The sequence below is a fragment of the Lepidochelys olivacea genome (assembly GCF_965140295.1).
Source record: "Lepidochelys olivacea isolate rLepOli2 genome assembly, chromosome: 9".
Lineage (NCBI taxonomy): Eukaryota > Metazoa > Chordata > Testudines > Cheloniidae > Lepidochelys > Lepidochelys olivacea.
Window position 1 is genome coordinate 50,328,607 of NC_140419.1, and position 25,769 is coordinate 50,354,375.

The window sequence follows — 25,769 nt, forward strand, 5'->3', positions numbered from 1 at the left end:
CTCATCGCACGTACCTTTCCCAATGGTCAGTGATCCCGCTCATTGCACACACCTTACTCAATGGCCAGTGATCCCACTCATCGCACATACCTTGTACAATGGCTAGTAATCCCGCTCATCGCATGCATGTTTCCCAATGGCCAGTGATCCTGCTTATTGCACACACCTTACACAATGGCCAGTGATCCAGCTCATTGCACGCACCTTTCCCAATGGCCAGTGATCCCGCTCATTGCACGCACCTTTCCCAATGGCCAGCGATCCCGCTCATTGCACGCACCTTTCCCAATGGCCAGTGATCCCACTCATCGCACGCACCTTTCCCAATGGCCAGTGATCCCGCTTATCGCACGCCCCTTGCAAAATGGCCAGTGCATTCCCATATTTTAAGTACCAGATCAGTGACCTGAGGCAGAGGCCTACGCTGTTCCAAGAGGCCAGCACAAACCCCAAAGCCCAGAACATTTCCACCAGCCCTATCTACCCCTCATAGTGCAGCCCTCTCTATGCTCTCTCCCACCTCTTACACTGGCATGCCCTCCTAACTAGTCCATCAGGTCTCTCCAAGCACCACTTATCTGAACAGCCTCAGATGATTAAGAACAGACGCGTGAAGACACGATCTTTGTCCCTTAGGTACTAATCTAGTCCTGCCTATTTCTCACCTCTGGTCTCCATCCTTGACATCTCTACCATCTCCACCACAGTTAATTGTCAGGAGCAAGCAGAAGGCTCCTGGACAGCAAAGACCCTGTTTAGAAGCCCAGGAGGGGGAGCCCAGCCCCTCCACACAGGGATATCTCTGGGGAATCACACTTTCGGAAGGGGTGTTTTTCCGAGCTCTCCAGGTAGCACCAGCAGCTCATTCACATGGAATTCACCACGGCCTTCCCCACTCAGTCTATCCTGACCACCGCCCCCTGCCCAGCAGAGTCAGAGGCTCCTCTGTCACTTACCGGCTTGAGCTCCGTGGAGTCCCACTCCAAGTATTCTGCCACGTGCACCATTTGATTGATGATCCGATCCAGCTCCTGAGCTCAGACAAAAGGAGGAACCAAAGAGAAAAAATCAGTGCTGCCCCTGGGCCTGCAGCTTGCACTGACTTGAGAAGGCGGGAGATAAGGTATGTGGATCAGAGCCCCACTGGGCTAGAAGCTGCCTGCAGACACACAGAGAGGCAAGCCCTCATCCATGCAGGGCCCCACCTTACACCCCTGCCAGTCCCATTGGTTTCAATGGAGAGTGGGTGGGAAATTTTCCATCAGAAAAGAGCGTTTAGTTGGAATCGAGATTCCAACGGCTGGGATTCCTGCCAGCTCACCCACCTGCTCCTTAGCAGCCTGCCTGGGTACGTCCACATGGCACTGTTAAATCCGCCGGTGTTAAAACATGGTGTAGACACATATCCCTGGGGGCTGGTAGGATCCCCAGCTCCTTGTCAGCCCACAAGCCTTGGGAGACCCAGCTCCCGAGATGCCTGGCTCTCAGGCTCCCCAGCTCCCTGCTGGCAGGCTGCTGGGGCTCTGGGCAGCTGGGGGAACTAGACAAACATTGTGAAAAGCCCCAAAGGAAATGCTACTTAGACTTTTTCCACATGAAATGTTGGGGTTCCCATTCTGTGGGACATGCAGAGATTTTATTTTCCATTTGGTTTCAGACCTACTTTTTTGTTTTCTCAGGGAGTTCCCCAGGCAATGGGAATCCCACTTTCTAGCACCCTCTATCTCAGCAGGGTTATTCATGGAGTCAGGTGCCAGTCAAGGTGACTAAGCTTGTCAGAATCTGCCCCAAATGGACAAGACAGAGAAACCCGGGGGTGGGGGGGAGAGGGGGCTGGAGGAAGAAAGATAGGAGGGAGTCTCCCAAAATTAGTGTAGGGGGCCTCATCAGGAATCTGCAACAACCAGAGAGTGTGAAGCCCGGAACTGAAGGCAGGGGAGGGTCTGCCCAGAATGGGGGTATGGCTATGACGGTGGCTTTTGCTTTGTGGTGGGGCACTGACCCTGAGGAAATCATGCCCTTCTCTTCCACCTAGAAACAAGATGGCTGAGTGAGAAGCAGATGATTGTTTAAGGGAGAGGCACTGACTGCACTTGCATCTGGGTAGCTTCTTTGCACGGTGACTCCCGAGAAGGGGCCGCCTGGCCAGAAGGAAGTGACACACCTGCAGCCCCAGGCCAAATGGCCAGCGGAGACCTAAGGCAGTGCATCAGAGGCACTCCGCTGCAGCACACTGTTGGCCGGCCCGAAGAACTAGCGGTCTCTCTGGGAGACAACACATATTCCATAAAGAAATGGTTGGGAGGACAGGGCTGTTTTTTTCCCGTGTCCCTCCAAGGGCCTCCGTATTGCCCTCACATACCCAGCTGCCAATCCCCAGGATCAGCCAGCTTGTGCGGCTACATGGAGGTGTCTCCCTGCGTGAGGAGAGCTCCGCAGGCTAGGGCTTACCGAGCTGTCCAGGACGCCATTGCCATCGGTGTCATAGAGACGAAACATAACTGCAAGAGACACAGACATGAGACGTTATGGAGAGTGGAGAGCGGGGCGAGCTCCTGGGGCTGCCTCTTTGTCTGTAGGCTCTCACGGCTGGAAAGCATGCAGCCACTGAACCTGCAGCCTCCAGCCCAGACCCTCTCAGAGGTGGGACTATGGTGTAGCCAGCTGTTCCTCTCTCCTCAGTCGAGCACAGCCAGTTGGACACCACCAATCCCCAGACACGTACACAGGCTGAGAGCCTCAAGGGCCATGTTGGTGCAGTGCCGGATCTCCATGGATTAAGGTGGAATGATGCAGCGGAGAACCAGGCCCACTGTCCCCATCGCCCCTCGTTCCCCTCAGCACTCTGCCCCCAACCCCGGAGTGGCAGTGGGTATAGGAACATCGTCTGCCTCAAACTCAGACATCCCCCCGCAGAGGAAGGCTCCCCCGACCCAGGTGCTCCCCACACCATAAGGGTAAGCGAGACCGTGCAGTTGTAGTAGCAAGTGACTTCAAGCCAAGGACTGAAAACGCTCAATTCAGTGGCAGCTGCCAGAACCACCAGGGAGCAGAGCTAGCAAACCAGGGACTGGCAGAGAGACCCCAGCAGACAGCCTGTTAGCATGAGCAGCTAGGTGGGTGCCGATCCCAGCTCTTTCCCTGCCCTCGGTGTCTGCTTTCAGAGCATGTGCTCTACAGGGCAGAAGTGGTGCTACTGCAGTAATGCCATCAAACCAATACAGGGTCAACATTACTCCAAAGGAGCAAGGCATTTGCTAGACGACAATGCAGCCTAGTGGACAGAGCCTTTGGCTAGGATGCAGGAAACTTGGATCCTGACTCAGTCACTGGCCTGCTGAGTGACCTTAGGTAAGTGTCGTCCCCTCTCTGTGCCTCAGTTTCCCCATCTGGGAAATGAGCTCCTTTGCAAAGCATCTAGAGCTCTACGGATGGACAGTGCCAGGCAACAGTGCGGGAGTAGCTCACTTCCTCCTGGGTGTGGCAGGAGAAGCAAGAACACAGGCCACAGGCATTCTCAGCACACCGCAGGCATGGGGCAGCCCTGAAGGACAAACATGTAATTGTTTCTGAGCCTCAGAAAAAGGAGGTTTTGAAGGTGATATTGAAATTCTCCTACCTGACTTTGCCAGCTGGAAGCCAGTAAATTCTTGGCACCTGGAGAAGTGTTTGTTTTAATCCTAGAATATAAACTCTCCTGAACTGCTTAAGGCTTAACAGCTTGACACTTGTGCTCCAGGATTGGACTGGGCCACCTCACAGTCTCTCACTGTGCTGGGACTTTCCCCTAGTGCCTGTGGCGTGTGCTCCAGCATTTAAGGTTTTATTTAAAAAAAAAAAAGTCTCCAGCACTTTTGGTTAGAGACAGCCTTCCAAATACAAACTCCACTTAGACCAGTATGGCGATATCTGCCTGCATCTGCAGACAGCCTGAGACAATAGCTGTGAGATGTCTGAATTGCCCCATGCATTTAAAGAGATGTTGACCCTGGAGTCTAATGATGACACCTTAAATAGCAACACTGTTAACTGTTTCACTGCTGATCAGAGTCCATAAGACAGAAAAGGGATGGTCATATTATGAAGAGAGGCATTATGTAGTGTGAATGGGCATTTCAGTGGGTGTCATGAACAGTGTTTGGGAAACGATCCTGCTCATTTTTTCAAATCGCCTCGCTGTTAGAACTGCTCTCAAGAGCTGCAGCCATTGTGTATCTAGTTAGCTCTGGGTCCCCATTGTCTTTGGCTACATTTTGTCTTTTTTCCAGCTTTACAGTAATGTGCAAATCCAGTCTGAGAGCAATGAATGTGGCAGAGACGGAATTGCTCCAATAAACACGCTTTAGGGCCAACACCTCTAGTCCGCTGTTTATGTAGGGCCACTAGAAATTGTGCCACAATAAAACATATTTTAAGACGCTTTCAAGATAGATTCATAAACCACCCACCAAAAAATCCCCCCCGCCACAGTGAGCATCATCTCCTCCTCCAAAACAAACACATTGCCCCTTTAGAAAAATCATAAAAACAAAAGACAACGCAGGCCACAGAAGCTAGGGGGCAGCCTCATGCAATGCTTAATTTGTGCCAGGGCTTGCTGGGGCTCACATGGCAGTTCATACTCCGGGTACCTCTGGGCTTGCTGCATCAGTTATGCATGTAAAAAAATTGCTTGAGCCCCAGCATTTAATTGCTTGAGCCCCGGCACCTCTGTCAATACAAATTAAGCACTGGCCTTGTGCAATTGCATTGCCCGCTAATATGACAAGGACCTCTTCCCCTTGCAATGGTTTGATGTGCGTGATCCTCAGATAGACACAGGCTGGCAGCAGCATCCATCCCTCGGCATAATGACCTACTCTTCGCTCATCTTCCTTCTGCCGCCGATCTTTGTGTCGGCTAAGAAGCAAGAAGCAACGGCGCACAGCAGAAGTGAATGACTAAAGCAAGCCTCAGGCAGAAGGCCAAGCAATTTTAATGAGAACAGCAGAAGAGATGAGTAATTATTGCCCAGCAATGCATGGCCTTTCTTGTCTTATTGCCGCTCACAAACAGAATCTATAAATAAGTCTTGTGCTGTTCTGGGAACCATCTGAAAAAGACAGTCGCTAGCTCCCAGTATCCCCTGCTGTGCACTCTGGCTCCCCACGGGGCCTGTCTGCTAGGGGCACATTCTCAGAATTTCCCCTTGGTGTTTGTGCCACTGTCGGCAGTCATGCTAGGAGCCCTAGTGTAGACAAGTTGCCAGCGGCCCCAGTGTAGTTGGCACTGGGTCATTTCAACCTGCTCTGGGTGAGGTTCTGTAAGATGGTGTTAAAAATGTGGCCCTGCTAACTAGGGTGACCAGATAGCAAGAGTGAAAAATCGGGACAGAGGGTGAGAGGTAATAGGAGCCTATATGAGAAAAAGCCCCAAATATCAGGACTGTCCCTATAAAATCGGGACATCTGGTCATTGTACTGCTGACCTAGGGCTCCCGACGAGGCTGACTCAGTATTAGCCAGTGCTGGACGTTTTCAGCCCAAGGCCAGGTTTTAAAGCTATTTAGGTGTTGCTGCACTCAGCATTGCAATGCCTGTCTCATTTGCCAAAAGGATTTAGGCATAGAGGAGCCAAAATTCCACTGACGGTCAATGGGGCTGAGGCTCCTACGGGCATGTCTACTCAGCAACTGGACACCCAATGGGGGGTCATGTCACCTCCCCCCACCCGATTTGCTCCTTGGCTTGTACTGAGCATGCTCACACGGACTGAGCATGCTCAGTAACACTGCTGAAGCTGGCTGCCCTCACTCTATCCCCCACTGTGGGCAGGCGTGGGTCATCTCTAGCTGCGTAGACTTCCAGACTCGGGCTGGGGCCTGGGCCCGAGGCAGTGGCATAGCTGGGGGGGAGCGGGGCAGCGGCCGCTCCCCCTCCGAGCAGAAGTGGCGCCTTTTTAATTACTTGGCGCCTTTTAAATGTTTACTCACCCAGCGGCGCTCCGGGTCTTTGGCGGCGGGTCGGGGGGGAGCGGAGTTTTAAAAAGCACCACCCACTGGTACTCACCCGGCGGCGCTCCGGAAGACCGGAGAGAGTGAAGGACACGACGCCGAAGTGCTGCTGAAGACCCGGAGCGCCGCCGGGTGAATACCAGGAGGTGGCGCCTTTTTTTAATCTCTGCTCCCCCTGTTTTCTCCACCTGGCTGCGCCACTGGCCCTAGGACCTTGCAGGTTGGGAGATTCCCAGAGTCTGGGCTCCAGCCCAAGCCTTTCAATCTACACAGCAATGAAACAGCCTCGCAGCCCGACCCCACGAGCCCCAGTTGGCTGGCATGGGCCAGCCGCGGGGTTTTCTTTGCTGTGTAGACACACCCTAATTGCCTAAACTCCTTTTGAAAATGAGACTTAGGCTCCTAAATCCACTAGGCATTGAGTACTAAGCACAGCCCTGCCTAAATCCCTTTAAAAATCTGTGCCCGAGTCCCTAGCGTCGAGAGAGGCCAGTGTTCAGCAGAGCTGCAGTGCTCTGAGTCACGCCTGACTCATGCCAGAGGACACTGTGAACTGGGTGAAATAAGGTTTCACAGTAGCAGCCGTGCTGGTCTGTATTCGCAAAAGTAAAGGAGGACTTGTGGCACCTTAGAAACTAACAAATTTATTTGAGCATAAGCTTTCATGAACTACAGCTCACTTCATCGGATGCAACTGTAGCTCACGAAAGCTTATGCTCAAATAAATTTGTTAGTCTCTATGGTGCCACAAGTACTCCTTGGGTGAAACAGGCACTTCTTTCCACCTGATAAGGGTGAGGCTGTTTATTATATGGGCAGTGGAAGGCTGAGGATGGCCTTCATTGGTCATTTCCTTGCTTGCAAGGGCTGGGGTTTGGGAAGAGATGTGAGAGGCTGTCACGTAACCACCTCCACTGGATGTTTAGATAAAACATTTGGGGCTTGGAATTCCATACCAAGCTCCAGGCCCGTTGGCGTACAGGAGGGAAGCACAAGGGAGCAAGAAGACACGATTCCTGCTCTCTGCTCTACCACACGCTCCCTGGGTGACCTTTGACGAGTCGCCAAAGGCTAGGTTTCATTGGAACCTGGTGGGAGGTCCCATTCAGTGGGAGTCAGGGTGGGTACCACAATCTGGCCCATGTCTTTGGGTTCCCCATAAGCATGTCCATCCCCACCGTGCAGGGCAGTTGTGAGGCTTAAAGAGTAGGTTGAGCACTCCAAGATCCGTGGGCGAGGTCCCAGTGATGAGCAAACCGCTGCTGTAAAATATCAACTCTGACACAGGAAAATCTTACCAATCCAATGTATTTCTTCCCATCCTCTCCATACCGGATGTGCTGCCCGTCTCCGCTGTGCAACGTGAAAAGCCAACTCATATAGTATGTCCTGTTTTATTAACAATGAGCGAGGGCACCTACAGCCTTTTCCACTATTTTAAATCAAAATGGATAAAATCAATAAATACCAGGAGTGAGACGTAGCAGGAGTCTGCGTGTGCATATTTGAGCAGTCGAGCTTTCCCCATGTTTTTTCCCCAAGAAAAATCCTGAATGTAATTTTTTCATTTGGCTTTTTTTCTGAGGGAATGTTTTTAAAAACAAATGCAATTGTTGTTTCAGTTCACTTTGATCAGAAATTTCCACTTCCATTTGGTTTTACAATCAAAACATTGTCCACATTTTGGAATTTGGTGCTTTCCTTTTTCTCCCTCTTTTTTTACCCTGGAGACGACAGAATAAATGTTGCTAGTGGGTTATTTATTCACTCTTTCCTTTGTGACTTTTCAAAACGTCTCCAGCTTTGGAAAAGTGACAGAGAGGCCCAAGGAAAAATGACACTTTCTAGCATTGCCTGGCGTTCGTTATGTGGATCGTATTTACGGTAGGTTGACATTTTTTTGTCAAAGCAGTTTCCCATCAGAAAACACCATTTCAACTAACCGGAATAATTTCCATGAGTTCATACAGAAAACAACTGGATTAAAACCATTTCAAAAATGTCAAAACTTCCCACGCTGACATTTTTGGTATAAAAAGTTTTGATTTTTCACTTCAAAATGACTTTTTGTTTTGAAATGTATTTTATATTTAAAAAGCAAACAAATTACAAATGGTTAAACTTGAAAGGAATGTTTCAAATTTCTCAAAACAAAAGGGTGCTGTTGACCAGAAATTTGTTTCATGACAAATTGTGAAATTTTGTCTTTTTGTCCAATTATTTTTCAAAAGCTCAAGATTTTCGATGGGACATGCTTTTCCACATAGCAGACAGAATGTCATGTACATCTCTGAGGGAGAGAGCTGGATAAATACACCCTCTAGTCTAGGAGAAGCTACCCTGTGTTACAAGCTGGGAGCCTGGGAGTTTTAATCCTAGCTCTTCCTCTGTCTGCTGTGAACATTTTTAGCACCTCACAGCCTTACTAACCAGAGCCTCACCGCAATAGAGCCAGGTTACACTAACAACTAGCTAACTGGCTTTAAAATCTGGAGAACCTGTAATTTGAAAATGGCCCTTCTTTAAACTGGAGATGGATTTTCCTAAGGCTATTTTTAACATTTACTCATTAAAAAAATTAAATGGCTCCTTTGCGAAACCAGAAGACGTGGCCCGTGCTAGTCACTGGCCGGTGTTTGTGCTCAAGTCTGTTCAAAGCAACTGGCCATTTAAAACCAAAGCCAGTTGTCGTTCACTGCGGAAGAGTAAACCACGTGGAAGTCACAGAGATATTCTGGGGCTTATGCACAGCTGGGCGAAGGGCAGCCCTGAAGAGAATGAGAAGGACGGGTGCAGAAGGGAGAGAAGCCAGCGTTAGGGGTGAAGATACAAGGGCTGCTGGGAAGCGAGAAGCAGCATGTGGCGATTCCCTGCATGGGTGGAGGGGATGCGATGGGAAACACAGCGACTATGAGCATGCAGCCTGGCAGCACTGCTGCGTTTCATACAGCAGAGTGGATGACCTTACCCCAGCTCCTCTGGGCAGGAGAGAACACACACAGGCGCTGCCCAGGCTCCCCACACGGCCTCCCTCAGCATCACGTGCCCAGGAATAGTGGGGGACGGAGCAGCCAAGGGCTTGTTCCCATTAGAATTCAGCACAACCCAGTTAACATGTGTGAGAAAGCACAGCCTGACCACTTTCAGGAGCCTGAGCCTTTCCCTCTACTATAGGCAGCAGCAGCTTTGGGCGTCGCTGGTTAGCAGCACTTGGATTGACGGCACAGGCCAGGGAAGAGGCCACCGTATATGGAATTAAAGATGAATGTTGTTTAACAAAGAGCTCCCAGAGGTTTGGCTTTCCCACGGCTATGACTGATATTGTGGCAGTGCCCAGGGACCAGAGCGGCATTGGGCGAGTCATTGGACAGACGAGGAAACCCAGAACCCTCCTTGCCCCAGAGAGCTCCCAGCTGACGCTTTCCAGAAAATCAGCTGAAAAATGCAGCTTCAGGTGGCCCAAAAGCATTCATGATTTTGACACAAATTTGCAGAATAGTTTCAGTCAATTTTTTCCCCAAGCTCGATTCACAAGAGGACAGGGGGGTTGTGTACCGTGGGAGTGCTGAAAGCTGTTGAACCAAACTGTAAACCCTGCAAACGATGGAAACCACTTCAAACCAAGGGTGCGGCCGCACCCCTAGTTCCAGCACCAATGCAAGGGGACTTGGGCACCATTCACAAAACAGCCAGAGGAGGAGGAAGCCCCCTTGCCTCCCCTGTAATCTTTAGTTCTGTGGTTAGGCCACTCACCCAGGATGTGGGAGGGCCAGGTGCCAATCCCCCCAGCCCAGGCAGTGCCCTACCCACTCTGATCTCCTCTCTGGCCCAACGACTACTCAAGTATTTTATACAAAGGGGAATAGCTTCAGCAGAAGTGTCTGAGAGAGACCACTGCGATCACTGCCCTGCCCCAATCCTTCCTCTCATTCAGCACCTGGCAATGTGCCAGGCAGGGGCGTAGACATGGGTGGATCTGGGTGGGGCATGGCCCACCCACTTACCATCCAGGCCCACCTAAATCTGAGCAGGGCTGTAATGTTGCCATAGCAGTCTGGAGGCGTCACTCGGGCACCTGAAATCCAGGACGGAGCTAGGCGTCCGCCCTTCAGAAACCTACGCTCTGGAAGCTCTGCCTTGCCATTTTCTGAGCCGTCCCATGCACGTGCCCAGCTTGGCAGGGTCAGCCCTGTGTCTGGCGGGGGGCACCTGGGCTAGGGAGTGGGCACAGTGTCAGAGGATAAGCTGAGTTAGCACTGTCTGTCATTGCCCACTCACCCAAAAGTCAGGGCCCACTCAAATTTCCATTCCTAGCTATGCCACTGGTGCCTGGTGTACCATGACTCAAAGGTGAACATTTAAGGCACTTTGGCTGTTGGGCCCAATGGGTTTGAGGACCTGAGAGCTGCCGTGCAGAGTGTAAATTCCAAAAAAATTCAAAAATTTGAAACTGGCATCATTTCAAGTCAGTTTGGTATCAAACTGTGTCTGCCCAGACTGCCACAATGCCTTATGGGAATTGTAGTTCAGGTGCCTCTTGCCCCCATTCTCCCTTATGGGCTGGACTCCCTAGTTGGAGTACATCTCCCATGATGCACCTGTAGACATGGGACTTTCATCATGGACCATGCAGCTCAGTCAGATGAGAGATTACAGTGCATCATGGGAGATGTAGTCCAGTGAAGGAGCCCAGCCATGAACTACAACTCCTACAAAGCATTGAGCCACCATAGTCAATGCTGAACTAACCCAAAACATTTAATTTCAGGTCAGTTTAACAAACTGAAATAGTTTCAATTGGATTGAAACTGTATTTTCAATCACAAAATTATTCTGAAGGAAAAGTCCCAACCAGTTCCATTTAGCACTGCCATTGGTGAAGTCCCAGCTGCTAAAAAACAAACTGGGGAAACATGGATATGTCTAGCTAATCCAGCATTTCTTTCTTTCATTGCCAGGCAAAGCCCAAGATTTAAATGGAGACAGAAAACTAGAGCCCTGCACAGATAAAACATTTATATCCAAATCTGATCCGCAATCTGCAGACATGGTCCACAGACGTCTGCATCTGTGAATATGAAGCAGATATCTGCAGATTTGAACCTGCACTGTCCCTTGGAGAATGGTGCGCCTCTTATCTCTGTCTCCATTTGCTGCCTCTTCAGAATAGAGGTCCCAGGTCAGACTGTTTCCCCAGAAGAGAGGTGGCTTTGAGGGCTGAGTGCAGTGGGATGAAGAACAGGGGCATGGGTGGAGGAGTTTGCTGCTTTTTAAAATTTCATCAAAATTGGAAAAATTTCACCCACTCTGGTGGGGAGGTGAGGCATGGGAGCAGTGATGCTCTGGAGGATTAGAATACTGGTCTGAAAGAGCTGGGAAGCAAAGGGGGGCAGAAATCAAAGACACACCATTAATCAGGGACTGTCATAGGGCCTTGCTCTTCATATGCAAGTCAAACCCAAACTGCCTTTAAAAAAACTAAAAATGAGAGAGTATTCTGGACTGAAGCACTTCCCTGAAATCAGCAAAGCCATTTGCTCTTTACTGTCATAATCTGGAGTTTTCCTTTCATGGAGTCAAACATCTGAGATCACATCGACCGTCATCCTTGTCACTGGCCCACACACACCATGGCCTCTTGGGACAACATAGCAACTCAGATTCTCCAGCTGTAAACAACACAGACCCCCGCCTCTTGAGGGAAACCAAGGCCTTGTCTGCATGGACAGGTTTATCATCACAAATTAGGGTGTGAATTTGAACCCATTAAGTTATAACTGCCTATGTGGATATGCTCATACTGGTATAGGAGAGGCTTTAGTCTATCTTAGTTTAGCTTGTGTCTCTTAGGAAGGAGGCTTAAGCTAAACCAAATGAAGCCACATTTCTATTGGAATAGGAGTGTCCACATGGTGGGTTATAACTATGCGAGTATAACTGGTAAAATTTTCCCATGTAGACAAGGCCTGATTCAGCCGTTAGCCTGTGACAGTAATGCAATCCTGATTCCATCCAGTACAGGGCAGTGGTGTGCAACCACTCTAATAAGTCCATCACAACACAGTGCTTCACTGGGGACAGGAGTCTCTGTAAGCTAGCGAGCTCGTTTCTCTCACCAGCAGATGTTGGCCCAATCACAGATATGACCTTCCCCACCTTGTCTCTCTAACATCCTGGGACTGACATGGCTACAACTACACTGATTGCATCATTGACAGAAACAGACATACGAGTGACAGGAGAACTATGGCAAACACTGAAGTTTCCGCTGTTTTCTCTTTTAAATATTGCTATTGCTCCAGAAAAGCTCATCTCAGATGCATTTTGCCTTAGTCCAGGTTACAGCAAAGTCAGGTACTTTGCTAGGGTCACACGGAGTGGGTGGGCCAGCTGGGAACACAAGACTCTCCCCGCCCTCACAGTCTTTTCTCCCTTCTCCCAGTGACCCATACAGAACAGCCTTTCTGAATCAGTCCTCCCAGCTCTCCCCACCCAGCCCCACCTTTAAACAAGTCTCCCGGAGCCACGTCTCTGGTACTTTGGGCTCACGTGTTCTCCGTGTCCACCAGCACTTACACTCCAGCTTGTCCTCAGCCCGGCCCCTTTCCAGCAGCGACAGGTAGCAGACGATGTCCTTCAGGTAGGCTACCTGAGACACGAGGGCTGGCAGGTGCTGATTGGCCGCTTTCAGGGAGTTGTGGGTCTTGCGCAGACTGAACGGTAACCTCTTCTCCAGGCTTCGTGAGCCTGTGGGAGGAGAGGAGAAAATGCAAGGCCACCCCAAAAATGCCAACTCCACCCTTCCCGGTCTTTCCCACATGACCTGACCCCTCGCCAAGGCGTTTTGTGCTCAGTTCCATGGGTAGGACTGAGAGAATATGAACAGAATGTATAAAAACATCCCATCTTGTGGTATTTTTGTGCTTCCACGATGCCAATTCATTTCACAGAGACCATCAGACAGCTGTTGGCTGGCATGACTCTCAGCTACTAGAGGATCGATGACCCGTGGATGAAAGACCGACCTTCTGGCAGGCTTCACAGAGGCCAAGGGCTGGGCTGTACAGGACATGCTGGTCCCTGAACCACATGCTCTTCTCTGCACCACACTCCAGAGTTAATGGAGGAAATTAAAATAAAAGGGAGAGAGGCAGCTCATTGGCTTGCCAGGGCTCAGATCGGACACTCTCAACATGCAGCCCAGCAGGGCCTGGCCCTGCACAGATTGTTGGAGCTGGGGATATTTCCTGCCCTCCTCTTCCTTGTGGAACTCAGGACAGAGTTTTTTTACCACCCCGTCGGCCTCTGTGACCACTGCTGCTATGTAATTAAGACATTGACGGATGGCGTCTCCGTGGGCTTGGAGACTTATGGCTCAAGTCACAAGCAAAGGTGCTAAGATGCACTGGCCCTGCTGCTATAGAACTGTTGCTCCTGCTGGGATCAGACAGACTGCGCATCATCCATAACTCACTTGGCTCAGCATTCAGAGGATCAAATCCCCACCCAAAGAACATCCCCAGGAGAGATCTATTGCCTCACAGAACCCAGCTTCCAAACATCCATCGCTCCCCTGTGCAATGGTTTGATTCTGAGACACTCTCCCACAAATTAAGAGTCCCAGAGTCAATGTCCCCATTTCTCCCAGCAGCCGAGAGAACTGGTACAGACCCTGAGCTCTGCTGGAAGCACAGAGCTGGCTTTGTGGCCAGATTGGTCCCATTATCTGCATTTCCTCTCTAGGCAGGAAGATGAGGGAAGAAAGCTCTGGCTTTTGTCAGCTTATCCCTATGAGAGGCCAGGCAAAGCCAAGGAGCCTGCAGGCTGAGCCAGAGGCCTGCAGCAAAGCTCACCTGGGGACTGAGGGCTGAGCACAGCCCCAGCGGAAATCTTCGAGGAGCCTGATGAGTTGTGAGCAGAGGGGGTGCCGGCAGTGGATTTCTGAGAAGAGGACCTGGACCAGTTGGGAGAGGCGTTCCCAAGGGCACTGGTGTTGGCTAGAAGTGCAGGGGTCAGAGAAGCGGACTGCTGGTCTGCCAGGCTAGAGGGGGAGCTCCTGGAGTCAGGAGTGTGTCTTCCCAGGGCACTTAAGAGAGTTTTCCCATTGATCCCTGAAAGGCAAACACAGGAACGTGGAAAGTATGACATCAATGCCCCAAACCCACCCGACTGTCCCTAAAGGTGGCTCCGGGCTGAACCAAAGGAGCCCAGAGTCCTGCTGGGGCTTGGACAGCACCAGGTTTGGAGAACCCATCTGGGGAAGCCACTCCTGGGGCAACACACCTAGGCTGTGTAGCACACACACTTGCCCTGGAGTCATTAGCCAGTCCCCAGGCCAGTGTGAAATCGCAAACAGGGCTGTGGTTCATCCCCTGGGATCTCCCAAGGGTAGCAGCATCTGGACTCTTCACTCACTCCATTTGTGAGGGATCTGGAGCTCTGCCCCCTCCCCAGGGGTCATCCCACTTGACCGAGGGACAGACAGTTCTAGAGGTTCCATGGAATCTCCCTGGGTGATCTGAAAAACAACCCCTGGGAATCTCCCCTCCCCCTCACCTCCCGCTGCTCTGGCCTTCGCCCTGGGACTCCCACTGATGAGGGCTGCCTCACATCCCTCAGTTTGCTGATCCCTTTCTGGCCACCAAGGGCAGGCTCCTCTCTCCAGGGCATGCCCCTGGCTCTCTGCGCTGCCCCTCTCACACATACCCCTGACTCCAGGAGCCGGAGCAGAGCTGGGCGCAGAGCAGCTCTGAGCAGCTGCCCACCACATGCTTCCGGGACGCTGACTGATCCACCAGCTTCCCAGCCTGAGTTTTCCAGGCTGGTCTCCTGAGGCGTCCCCGTTCCGCCTCTCTCTCCACTTACCTGAGGGTTCTTCGGGGAGGGAAAGGGGCAAGACCGATGGGGCTCTGTGCTGCTGGGGGAGCAGAGAATAGGCACTATGGGAGGGGGAGCTGTGCACAGAGAACATGAGAAGCAGCTAGGCTGGCGATGAAAGGCCACCATGGAAAAGTCCTACAGACTGTAACAGGAAAATCCAGGGGGCTAAATAACAGAGAATGCCATCCCCCACGCTATCCCATAGACCCCTACAACCACCACCAGGGAAATAATGCTCCCTTACACTCTAGAGGACACTTAAACCTACAGACAGATTCTCGTGTCCCTAGGTAGCTGGAACCTAGACAGTTGGTTCTAGCTGGTTAGACACCTGGGAATCACTGCCTGGGGGATATTCAGCCTGGCCTTGCCAACTGGGCCCTGATTCCACACATAAAAGGGTCCACACTGCCGCTGCTTTCCCCGGCCTTTGAGCTGGGTTCTCTCTGATGTGCTATTAATTGGCCAGAAGGAGTCACTGGGGTGATGAAATTCCATCTCCTTTCTAAACCAGCTTTTCACATTAGTCCCAGCACAGGTCAGAGGATTCCTTGGACCTCTGGGCCCCACCTGCAGGTGTTTCTTGGCGCTCCAGGCCCCCATCTCTATGGAGCTCCCTGCATATGAGATTTAACAATCCATTCCAGACCTGTTGCTGCCTAGTGGGCACTTGAAACAGATCAGCACCCTTTGTTGTGCTGACTGCAGTTGCGAAAGGACCTGGCCAGGTTAAAAAATAACACTCACCTTCTTCTTCTGCACTCAACTGACTTGAGTAATCCATTTCCCTGCACTACATACCAACACAGACATACAAAACCCTGGATGCCAACCCTTCCAGGCCAGCCACTGGCACGGGGGGGCGGAGGGGGGATGGCCAGGTGTCGGTCCTTGGTGAACAAGGGAGACAAAGCTGGAACTCGGGCTGGGTGGAAACTTGTTGGTTTGTATCTGTCAGTTGATTGCTTTCCCTCCCATTTTAGTTGGGCTGAGATTCCATATATCATGCCATGAGTCACAAACACAGTGGGTACCTGTGACGGGGGCACAGGCCACTTCAGTCTGGATGGAGATGCCCGCATCAATAGATTTTGGCTCTGAGCATGTAAGAGAAGCAAAAGAATAAATACACTGAATGTATCTGAATTCATTGGAGCTCTATGAGAAATAGTGCAGTAGTCCACACCCCCATCTTTTATCCAACCTCCCCTTCCTGGGGAAAAAGTCAAGGAAGCAAAGCATTTAGTGACAAATACTTCGACCATGGCCACCTCATCACGGATCTGCGTATTCCTTCAGAGCCACATGCGCACACTGGTGTTGGGTGGAGGATACTCTATTAATTACGGTAGATATTAACTTTACAGACATAAAATTAGCATAATAATTTGGCACTGGGAGTCAGATGTTCCCACCTGAGGAGCTGTGATAGGACCATGCTGCATTCCCTCTGCCTGCCTATCTCCTCCGGAGCCCTAGGGGGCACTACCCACTTCTGGGAGCGAGGTACTTCCCCTTGTTAATATCACATTGCACTAGCCAATCCCACTGGGCAGGTGTGGATACACGGCACATACTGGCACCCAGAGCCACTACCCTGGGCTGCACAATGGCAAATGCTGCACCCACCTACCCCAGTCCTGAGAGGGCCACACTATCTTAATCTGTGGGATGAATGCTGGTTACTGGGGCATATGGTGTCTGCAGTCACTGTCCATGTCTCTGAGGCTGAATGGGGAAACAATGCTGCAGCTCCAGCTGACATACCTTGGCCCGGCCTCCCCATGATGGAGGCCACTGTGAGCACTTAAATCCTGTGCTCCAGTCCCTCCACTCTGCTCCCACTGCCTGGTCCTCATCCTAGATCAGGTGCCAGCTACAGCAGAGACCATGTTTTCACGTATAGACCACCACCACAGCTGCACTCTTCTGGGACAACACAGTCCCAAAGCTCAGGGAGAAGTGCACAAGAGCTAGGGATAAAGCATTCTTTGCCACAGGGACCTGGCTACAGAACAATCTCCCAGAGGAGGGGAGGCCAGGCCAGGCCAGAGTCTGACGATCTTTAGGAAACACTGCAACACTCTCTTCTCTGAGGAAGCCTTTCCACTGTCAACAGTCTGACATTCACAACATCAGCACACCCAACCATACCCAAGGGAAAGAGCTTTCCATACCCTGAAAAAGGAGGAGAACCAGAGACTCCACGATGCTCACCAAGGCTCTCGCTTTGCCCCTCCACTGTACGCGGAAGCTGCTTACATACTACAGCAATGCGGAACCTCAGTGTAGGCAGGAGGGCCGCGGCACGCTGGCTGTGGGCGCAGTACAGAGACACACTGAGGCTGCCCAGACCATAGGTGTGCCAGCTGCACAGTTCTGTTCGCGGGGCGGGAGGTCATTGGAACTGGCTCTTCTTCAGCAGATTCTAACTATTTACAGTCAGGCAAACTGGAGACCTAAGCAACTTGTGGGTCCCTTCCAGCCACTGGGAGTGAACCTCTTCCCAGCAGCCTGTGATGCACGTGGCCACGTAAGGGCAGCCATTTGGGTATGTTACTGAAGTATTAAAGAGGGGTGAAAAAGAACTGCTGTGAAGAACAGATACCCTGATGCTTCCAATACACAAGATTCCTAGAGTGTAAGGCTAGAGGGACCATTAGATCATCTACTCTGAGCCCCGCTATCACAGGCCAGTGGATGCCACCCAGTAAAGGATGTTGACTTCCATCTCTAACCTAACACCATGTCATGAGTTGCCCGTGCCCCATGTCGGCTGCTGGCGTGCAGAGCAGACAGGAGAGCAGGAGCAGGCCAGATGTTGCTTACCCAGGATGTTGAGCTGTGAGATGCTGGAACCTTGTTGCCGAGACTCCGGGGAATACTGGCAGATCTTGCGTTTGAAGGACATGAAGAGGTGCTGGCAAAGCTCCTCAGGAATATCCACCTCCAGGTATGTCTTCATGAAGAGCCGAAACCCCTCGTAGTCAATGGGCTACGGAGGGGAAACACAGGATGCTGTTAGAAATGCCCTGCCCACCCATAGAGCTGCCTGCGCTCTGCTCCAAACCATGGTTTCCACAGGACGGTTTGCTTCCCACAGTATGTGCCAGGCAGGGCTCTTTCTGAGATGCTGACGGGAAAGGGCAGAAGGGTTTTCCAGCCATTGCCAGTGTCTGCACCAGAGGCGTAGGAAACTGGGAGCTGCTTGGGGAGCCCTTGGGGAAGCCATGCCCCACAAGCCTGCTGGAACATGCACAATCCCATTTTGAACATCTACAGGATTGTGAGCGGGGTCTTGTGGATGGAGCTTGGTTTGTGGGAGGTACTTCCCCCAACCCCTGCCAGAATTTAACCTGCCATCAGGTGTGACTGCTTTAACTCCTCCACACCCAGACTCCTGCCCTGAAAGCGCTGAGGCCAGGCCCTCCATGGGCACGACAGCTCACATGCCAGCCAGCCAGGAGCCTCTCTGCTAGGCTACACTACAGGGACTGGAAAGGGGAAATGGCTTCATGCCACCCTTCCCTTCCCTCCCAGCTAGCGCAACTCTGCCTGAGCTTCCTCCTCCTGACCATGCAGACGTATTCCCGGCTGCCCTTTCCGTGCTGGGGCACTGGGAGATGATCCCTGCTCTCTACCGGCCCAGAGAGGAGGTGTTGCATAGCTCCTTGGCCACAGCAGGAAGCAGGTCACCAAGCCCAGGAGACTTCCCTTTCATTAGCTGCACTGGAGAAATGTGAGCATATGTTGGGAAGCTGCCAGGCTCCCTCTTCTCACAAGCCCTCTTGGGGCTGGATGCTGACACCAGTGAAAGGGAGTGAATGCTAACTGCCCCCTTCCTCTCAGCTCCTGGTGGACACGAGCCCATCACCTGCCCGCAGCATGGCTGGATCTGACTGGTACCCGCGCTGGCGGTGCCAGTGGAGAGCTGATGGCACGGATGGAGATGCCAAGGGGAGCCATGCCCTGCTCTTGTCCATGCGGACTCTGTCTGTCGTGGTGCCATTCTCCCGCGCTGCCATTGCACACAGCACTGAGCTGAACAGGGCTCTACGGAGGGGCAGGGCACTTACTACTTCCCACAAAATCTACTGCAGGAGCTGACGTTTCTCCCCCCTGTTCTCAGCCCCCAGGAGAGCTCTTGGAGAGGCTACGTGGGGAGAGGTGTGGTGGGTCCCCATCCAGCATGTCTCCATGGGGTCTTAGTGCAGCATGCGGGGAGAGGGCAGTGAGCTTTGATGGAGCTAGCTCGCGTCCCGAGAGCAGTGACCGCACTGCAGCACAGGCTGGTCAGAGTCTGGGGTCCATGCTGCTGCAACTTTACTGCTCTCAGCTAGCTCAGTCCACCTGCGGCGACCATCCCCCGACTGCAGGCCACGCCACTTCGCTTTTTAAATCAAACCCTCAAGTCTCCTGCCTCTGTGCATGGCACATCTCAGCCCCAGCACTGCTCGAACTGAGCGTTCTGAATTGAGCTACACAGGCATTCATTACCCACACAGACCTTCAGCCTAACATTTCACAGCAATGTGCCTGTGGCACTGAGGCCTGGACACCTCTGTGCACTTGGGCGGCAGAGCCGATAGCTTCTGCCAGAGTGACGTGCAATCACAGCCATTTCCATGGATAGTTTTGGAAAGTTAAGGGGCTTGTCCAATATTCAGTGATTTCGGCACATCCACGATATCACTTGACACTGTGGCGCAAGGGCTAATGTTGGCTCTGCAGAACACTATGGACAGAGCTATATGATGGGATTCCCTGGCCCATCAAGATGGGACTATACCCACGCTGGGTAGTGTGGAGGGGTACCCAGACCCATCTCTGGCCTGGCAGGGAAATATCAAACTTCCCTCCTGGGAAAGGCCGCAGCTGTCTGTCGTCGTTGCAGAGGTCTTCTGGCAGTGGGAGAGATACCTGTCAGGTGCACCCCTCGCCACCTCCCATCGCTAAAGGGGAAAACTAGTGGGGACCTGCTGGCCACAGGTGCGCAGCTGGGTGATGGCTACCCTGTTGGGACTCCTAGCTGAGTGTGCGGAAGCCAGCATGCAAAGCCGAAGCTAATAGCCTAACCACAGCCACCCACCACGGGGAGAAGGCAGGTCTCTTACTTGGTTCAGGGTATCTTGCTTCTGCAGCAGATGAGAGCAGAGAAAACAGAGAGGAGAGTTTAGCGAGCGGCAGGAGGGCAGGATCCCTGGCAGTGCTAGCGTACGCCCAGAGACATGCTGTGCAGGGAACAGCGTTGCCACCTTACTTTGCAAGTCTCAGGCTATGTGGGGTTTTTCTGAAAGCCCCACCTGCCGGAGTCAAGAGACTGCAGGAGAATCTTAGCTTTCATTTATAAGCAAGGGAAGTTTCCAGTCCTCACCACTGCAGAGAAAAGCTTGAACATATGACCCAAGTGTGCCCTAAAAGCGCGAAAGCTGGGAGGAAAATAAAAAGAATCCAATGTTCGTTTTAAAAATCGCATGACTCTTAAGCTAATCTCATGATTTTCCGGGATCTGGCTTACGCTTTGTGACTGTTTGAGGTTGGTGATGCTGGGAAGTGGGAAAGAGAGGCCTTTAAAGAGTTAAACTACAAAAGTAACCAGTTGGTGGTTCTGCTGCTATTCCCAAGGAACCCCTACCCCAACCCTGTGCTTTACACTACACTGCCTCAGTGTGGTGGGGTGGAACGGCCTAGCAGGCTGGAGCTCCCAGTCATGTGTTGGCAGCTGCCTCGCTCCTGCAGAACTTTGGAGTAGTTTTGGGCATAGCAGGCATTGACCTGCCCAACACCCAGATGTGGAAGAGAGTGCCAGACCCAGCACTCAGTAGTGAGGCTACAGGCCAAGCACCAGGGATAATTGCAGGTGGTGACTGCAGGATGGGGTAGAATGTCAGAAGGTGAAGGGGAGAGACAGAATGAAGGGAGGAAGGGCAGAGGGGAAGGAGCAAGGGGGAAAGCAGCGGTAATGAGAGGAGCAGGGAGCCATGAGGAGAAGTCAGAAGACGAAGTGGACAGATGAGAAAACAGTCGGCTGGCATGGTGGGTGGATGAGCCGAAGCAGTGATGGGCTGGGGTAACAACAGCTTGGAAGAGGGAGGGAGGGAAAGGGAAAACATCTGCCAGCTAGACAGAAGGGTCCAGAAAGCAAAGATGACCACAGAGCTGGACACCACCATTCTTGATCCACCATGGGGACAGCAAGGCTTGCCTTGAGTCAGGGGTTCTCAGCTTGGAACTTGTGGCCTCCGATGGGGTCGAGACCACCTTTCTTTCCTTCATGGCTAGATGGGTGATGGTCCTGGAACTTTTCCATATGGTGACCCCAAGTTATAACAGAAAGCCAAGAACTGCTGCCTTAAGGGGTGTACTAAGGAAGAGGACATGTTTGCCCAATCGAAGGGTGGCCATCCTTTCACCCTGGCCTCTCGGACCTGGCATATGGGGATGTATTTCTCATTGGCTTATGCCACTGTTGGCACACCCAGAACTCTTGTCTGTCTTGATGGAATTGCAGGTCAGCTAATGAGAATGTCACAAAATGATCTTAAAATTGTGAACGCAAATGGAGCTTTATGTTCATCTTGGTATTTATACCTCCCATCGCCACAGCAGCCGAATGGCGCTGAGCAATCATCTATCCGGGGCAGCAAATGGACCTTCATATCTGGCTCCTCAGCTGATGTCACTTGACAAATCTGCACTGCAGTCACTAGACCTACACCAGTTCACATCAGCTGCTGATCTGGCCCTCCGCGGGGGAGTTTTCTTCTTTGTAAATAAGTTTCCCATCCCTAGTTGCAATAAAACATGAATCAGTGCAGTCACCGATTGTACTGCTAAGGTGAGTGAAGTCCCTTGGCTATATTATTCCATTACCAGCAGCACGCTATTATCACCCAGAAGTGCACATGCGGTTACCTTCTATTGCTCAAACAACATTTTACAGCAACACACATAGAAACAATGCCAATGGGATTCTGGAGGCATTGTTGTAACTACCTAGGAGCACAAAGTGTGAGTCACCAGAGCGGAGGGTGCAAATTACTTGGTTCCTTGTCTTCCCGATGCTATTGTTCATACTTTTATAGGTAAGGTCTAAACCAGGTTTTTGGGCAGAAAAGTGGCAGATAGTTTAAGCTGGGTGCCAATACCTTGGCAGATGCAAAGAATCAGTGGACTGACTAGGTTAGCTGGTAATTACAAGTAAGCAGGGGAAGCTGGTGGAATGGGGTAGCTGGTCCAATAACGAAGTGGTTTGCTAAACCAGGTTTCTACAAGGCTTTATTCAAGGACCTTAATGTCCCCAGGATATAGGGAAAGGACGCAGGATTTACATAAACCTCAACTCAAAAAGAAAACACCAAGCTTGGGCAACTAGCCTGCCTTGGAGCAGCTGACTGACTAGCTCTGCCTCTCCCGAGATTATCCCCCACCATGATACTATGGATTCCTGTGGTCCCTCTGAGGACCCGCTTTGAGTGTCATGAATGACAAATAGCAATGAGCTGCAGCAATCAGGAGAGGGAGGGATCTAGAAGCATACTGAAAGGGTCAATGTTCCATCCAGTTTTAATTAATGTTCATCTATCCCCTGAAGTGGGAAGACCAGAGAGGCAGAGAAATAACTAGAAATATTGGCAAGAAAAACATAAAATAATAAAGTGCAACACGTGGGAAATAATGAGGCCAGCATCCATGTGCAGAAAGTAAGAGCAAGTTCAGTAGTAAATGCTGGCAGTGATAGTGGGCAGCAAATTAGACAGAAGTTCCCAACTGTATGGAGTTGCATAAAAGGCCAGTGATGGGCTCCATTCACAGAGCAGGGAGGTGAAGGACCTTCTCAGGCAGCTCTGTTGCCCCTTCATCTGGCATGCTGCAGTCCTGGAGACCTCAGGGTCAGACAGATACTGACAAATTCGATGGAGTTCAGAGAAGCGCAACAAAGTCCTTAGGGTGCTGGAGGGACTGATTTATGTGGAAAGATTCGAGAACTGAATCCAAAGTAGATCGCATGGCTAAGTGATAGCTGACGGGAGAGGGGTTAATAGGCCGTGGAAGGGTAAAAATACCAGTAGTGGAGAAGAAATGAACTTGAGGGGGGTCTAACCAGGAATGATTCATCCAGTGAAGGGTTCTTCCCCACTGTACACTTGCCAGTGTCTAACTTCCATGGGGAAGTAGTAGAAATCCCATCGCCTGAGCATTTTAAAAGTGGGCTGAATTGAGTACTAGGGAGCGTTCTGTAGAACACAATCCTGTATTTGCTCAGGAGCAGACTAGACAACTCACTAGGTCTCCATCTCTAAAGCCCAGCCCATATGTCCCTGTCGTCTCTGGGCCACAAGCGTCAAAGGGCAATTCTATTTTGAAACAGCCAGAGTAGTTGGACCACATGGGGGCCACTGAGAGGAGTGGGAGGAGCAAGTCTGCCAGGATATCTCTGAAGATGCTATGGGAGTGAGCAAAACCACTAAGCTTTACCCTGAAGGTCCCAGCATGGGTGGGAGGAAGGGGTTTGATGTGGGTCCCAGGACAGCTCCCTCAAGAATGGCAGGAAAGGTGTGTGACAAGCAGCACTTTGTTTACTAAATTACAAACGAGATGGTGGAGGAAATGTTTATCTTGGGTCAACTGCCCCTCTCCCACAGCTGATCTGTGCTTTGAAGACATTTTAAATGTAATTAGTCAATACACTACTTTCCCCAGAATGCATTACACCTACGCGATCCTCTCTGTGTAAGAGGGATAGACTCACTGTGAAAGACACATCATAGGAGAGGAACAGCCAAAGGCGCCCTAGGCAGGAAGCAGTTAGAACTCACTGAGGTCCACCCACCACACATCATTTGTACAATGGCTTGTTTTCTCCTAAGTGCCTGTCCGCCACTCTTTAATAGGCTCACAAGCGTAGCTCCTAGTGATGCCTTTTGTTGCTCTGTTCCATATGGTAATTACCTTCAGAGACAAGAAGTTCCCTCTGTGCTGGCTCCTTGTCTAAAGTCAGTTTGTGTTCTTTGGCTCTGGATCCTGTTGCGTTCTTGAATAGTTCTGCCACTTTCATTGCCTCTCCTAGCTGAGGACAACCCACTGCCTGTTCTTAATCACCTTGCTTCAAATGATTCTAATCAAACATCCCTGAGCTCTTTACAGTTACAACATCTGCTAAAGGCTCTGTTCTATTGGCTCTCATCCGAGCCTTTCAAAAAGCATCGTCTACAAAACCCAGCCATCCCAGGAGACATGTTACAAAGGACAGACTCTTCCCAGACCTAGTCCATTAGGAGAGTCCATTTTCGCAGCATTGTTCATGGCTAAAGAGTGGGGGTTGGAGAGTCTGAGGGGGAACGGAGACAGGTTTCATTAGGGGGAGCACAGACATATAGGGAGAAAACAGGGGTGGGAGTGTTTCATTTGCAAAGAGTGAAGCTGAATGCAGATATGTTGAATCAACAGGACTTTAATAAACCCTGTGTACGGTTTTCTCTGTCCATGTGACTGAGCTGCTTCCAACATAACTCCCGCATTCCCTGTTCTGTCATCAATGCCCAGAACTGTAGATAGTGCCAGCTGCAGGGAATGGTAAGCCTTAGGGAGAGGCAGGCATGCATACAGACTGGCTATTGTTTTTAAGATCTGTTTTCTCTTAAATGCTTTGGTTCTAAATAAATGATCTCTTGCTTTCAGGAGAACGTGTGGTCACTGGATACCCCTGTCATTGCCCCGGAGGGAACAGACCTCCAGTTGCTCGACATACATCAGGCCTGCAGATGTAATTGCAGTTGATGCATGGATGACTGCAGCCCAGAGCCTGGTGTGAGAATGGGACAGCCACATAACTCCATCCTCAGGTAGGTGACGGCTCAAGGCCTGAGACATCGGACACGATGCGCTTGAAAAGACCAGGGTGGGGGCTGGGGGCGGGGGGAGGGCAGAGGTGCAATGAGCTCAGTAGCTATGACACACTTATCAGCCTTTCTGGCCTGTTGGAAGGGGATGAATATGTAACATGCTGATGTTATAAACCTCCTTACCTGCTCTGGGTTATATTTTGAGAGAACTCCGTCCCCTTGGAACTCTTCCAAGACATCCTTCAGCTTCTTAGTGGAATCTAGGAGGACAGAACCATATATGAAGCACTGTGATGCTGATGAAGAAACAGACTTCCCCCGCTTGCCATAAAAACCATTAACAGCACATCAAGTTCTGATGTCACAAGTTTTCCCAGTGATATTAAGCCACCCATTTAGAAATAGGACAGCTAGAGGCCTAGCATGCTAGGAACAGTACCATGTACTTACCCACTTATTTCCCCTTCTCTAGAGCAGGCACCTGGTGCTCCAGCCAGTGGTGAGCTGGAGCCAGTTTGCACCGGTTCGCTAGAACTGGTTGTTAAATTTAGAAGCCCTTTTAGAACCGGTTGTTCCACAAGGGACAACCGGTTCTAAAAGGGCTTCTAAATTTAACCGGCCAAAAGTGGCGCCTTAGGCACAGAACACCCACCGGCAGCTCCCCGCCCTGCCCCGCCCCACCCCCAGCTCACCTCACCTCCGCTCCGCCTCCTCCCCTGAACGTGCTGCCCCGCTCTGCTTTTCCGCCCCCTGCAGGCTTCCCGCAAATCAGCTGTTTGCGCGGGAAGCCGGGGCAGGCTGAGAAGCAGACGGCGGCTTCACATTCAGGCCCAGGGAGGTGGAGGTGAGCTGGGGGGGGGGGCGAGGAGAGCCGCCTGCGCCGCAGCAGGTAACCCCGGGGTGGGGAGGGCACAGGGGAACCGCTCCCCGCCCCAGCTCACCTCCGCCACCCTCGGCCTGAGTGTGAGGCCGCAGCCGCCTCCTTCTCAGCCCTTCCAGGCTTCCCGCCGAACAGCTGATTCGCGGGAAGCCGGGGGGGGGGGGGCAGAGAG

At 51.4% G+C, this 25,769-nt stretch overlaps 1 protein-coding gene across 1 annotated transcript in view; it reads right to left on the reverse strand.

Annotated features, from left to right (window-relative positions):
* Positions 1 to 25,769, reverse strand: part of DGKG (diacylglycerol kinase gamma) — a 131,372-nt gene that overhangs the window by 78,462 nt on the left and 27,141 nt on the right. The window contains exons 3-9 of the mRNA XM_084639796.1: positions 24,901 to 24,977; positions 17,702 to 17,867; positions 15,907 to 15,969; positions 13,846 to 14,103; positions 12,569 to 12,739; positions 2,452 to 2,501; positions 957 to 1,031 (exon numbers count right to left, since the gene is read on the reverse strand). Coding sequence (XP_084495922.1) covers positions 957 to 1,031; positions 2,452 to 2,501; positions 12,569 to 12,739; positions 13,846 to 14,103; positions 15,907 to 15,969; positions 17,702 to 17,867; positions 24,901 to 24,977 — 860 coding nt within the window. The remainder of the gene's footprint in view (positions 1 to 956; positions 1,032 to 2,451; positions 2,502 to 12,568; positions 12,740 to 13,845; positions 14,104 to 15,906; positions 15,970 to 17,701; positions 17,868 to 24,900; positions 24,978 to 25,769) is intronic.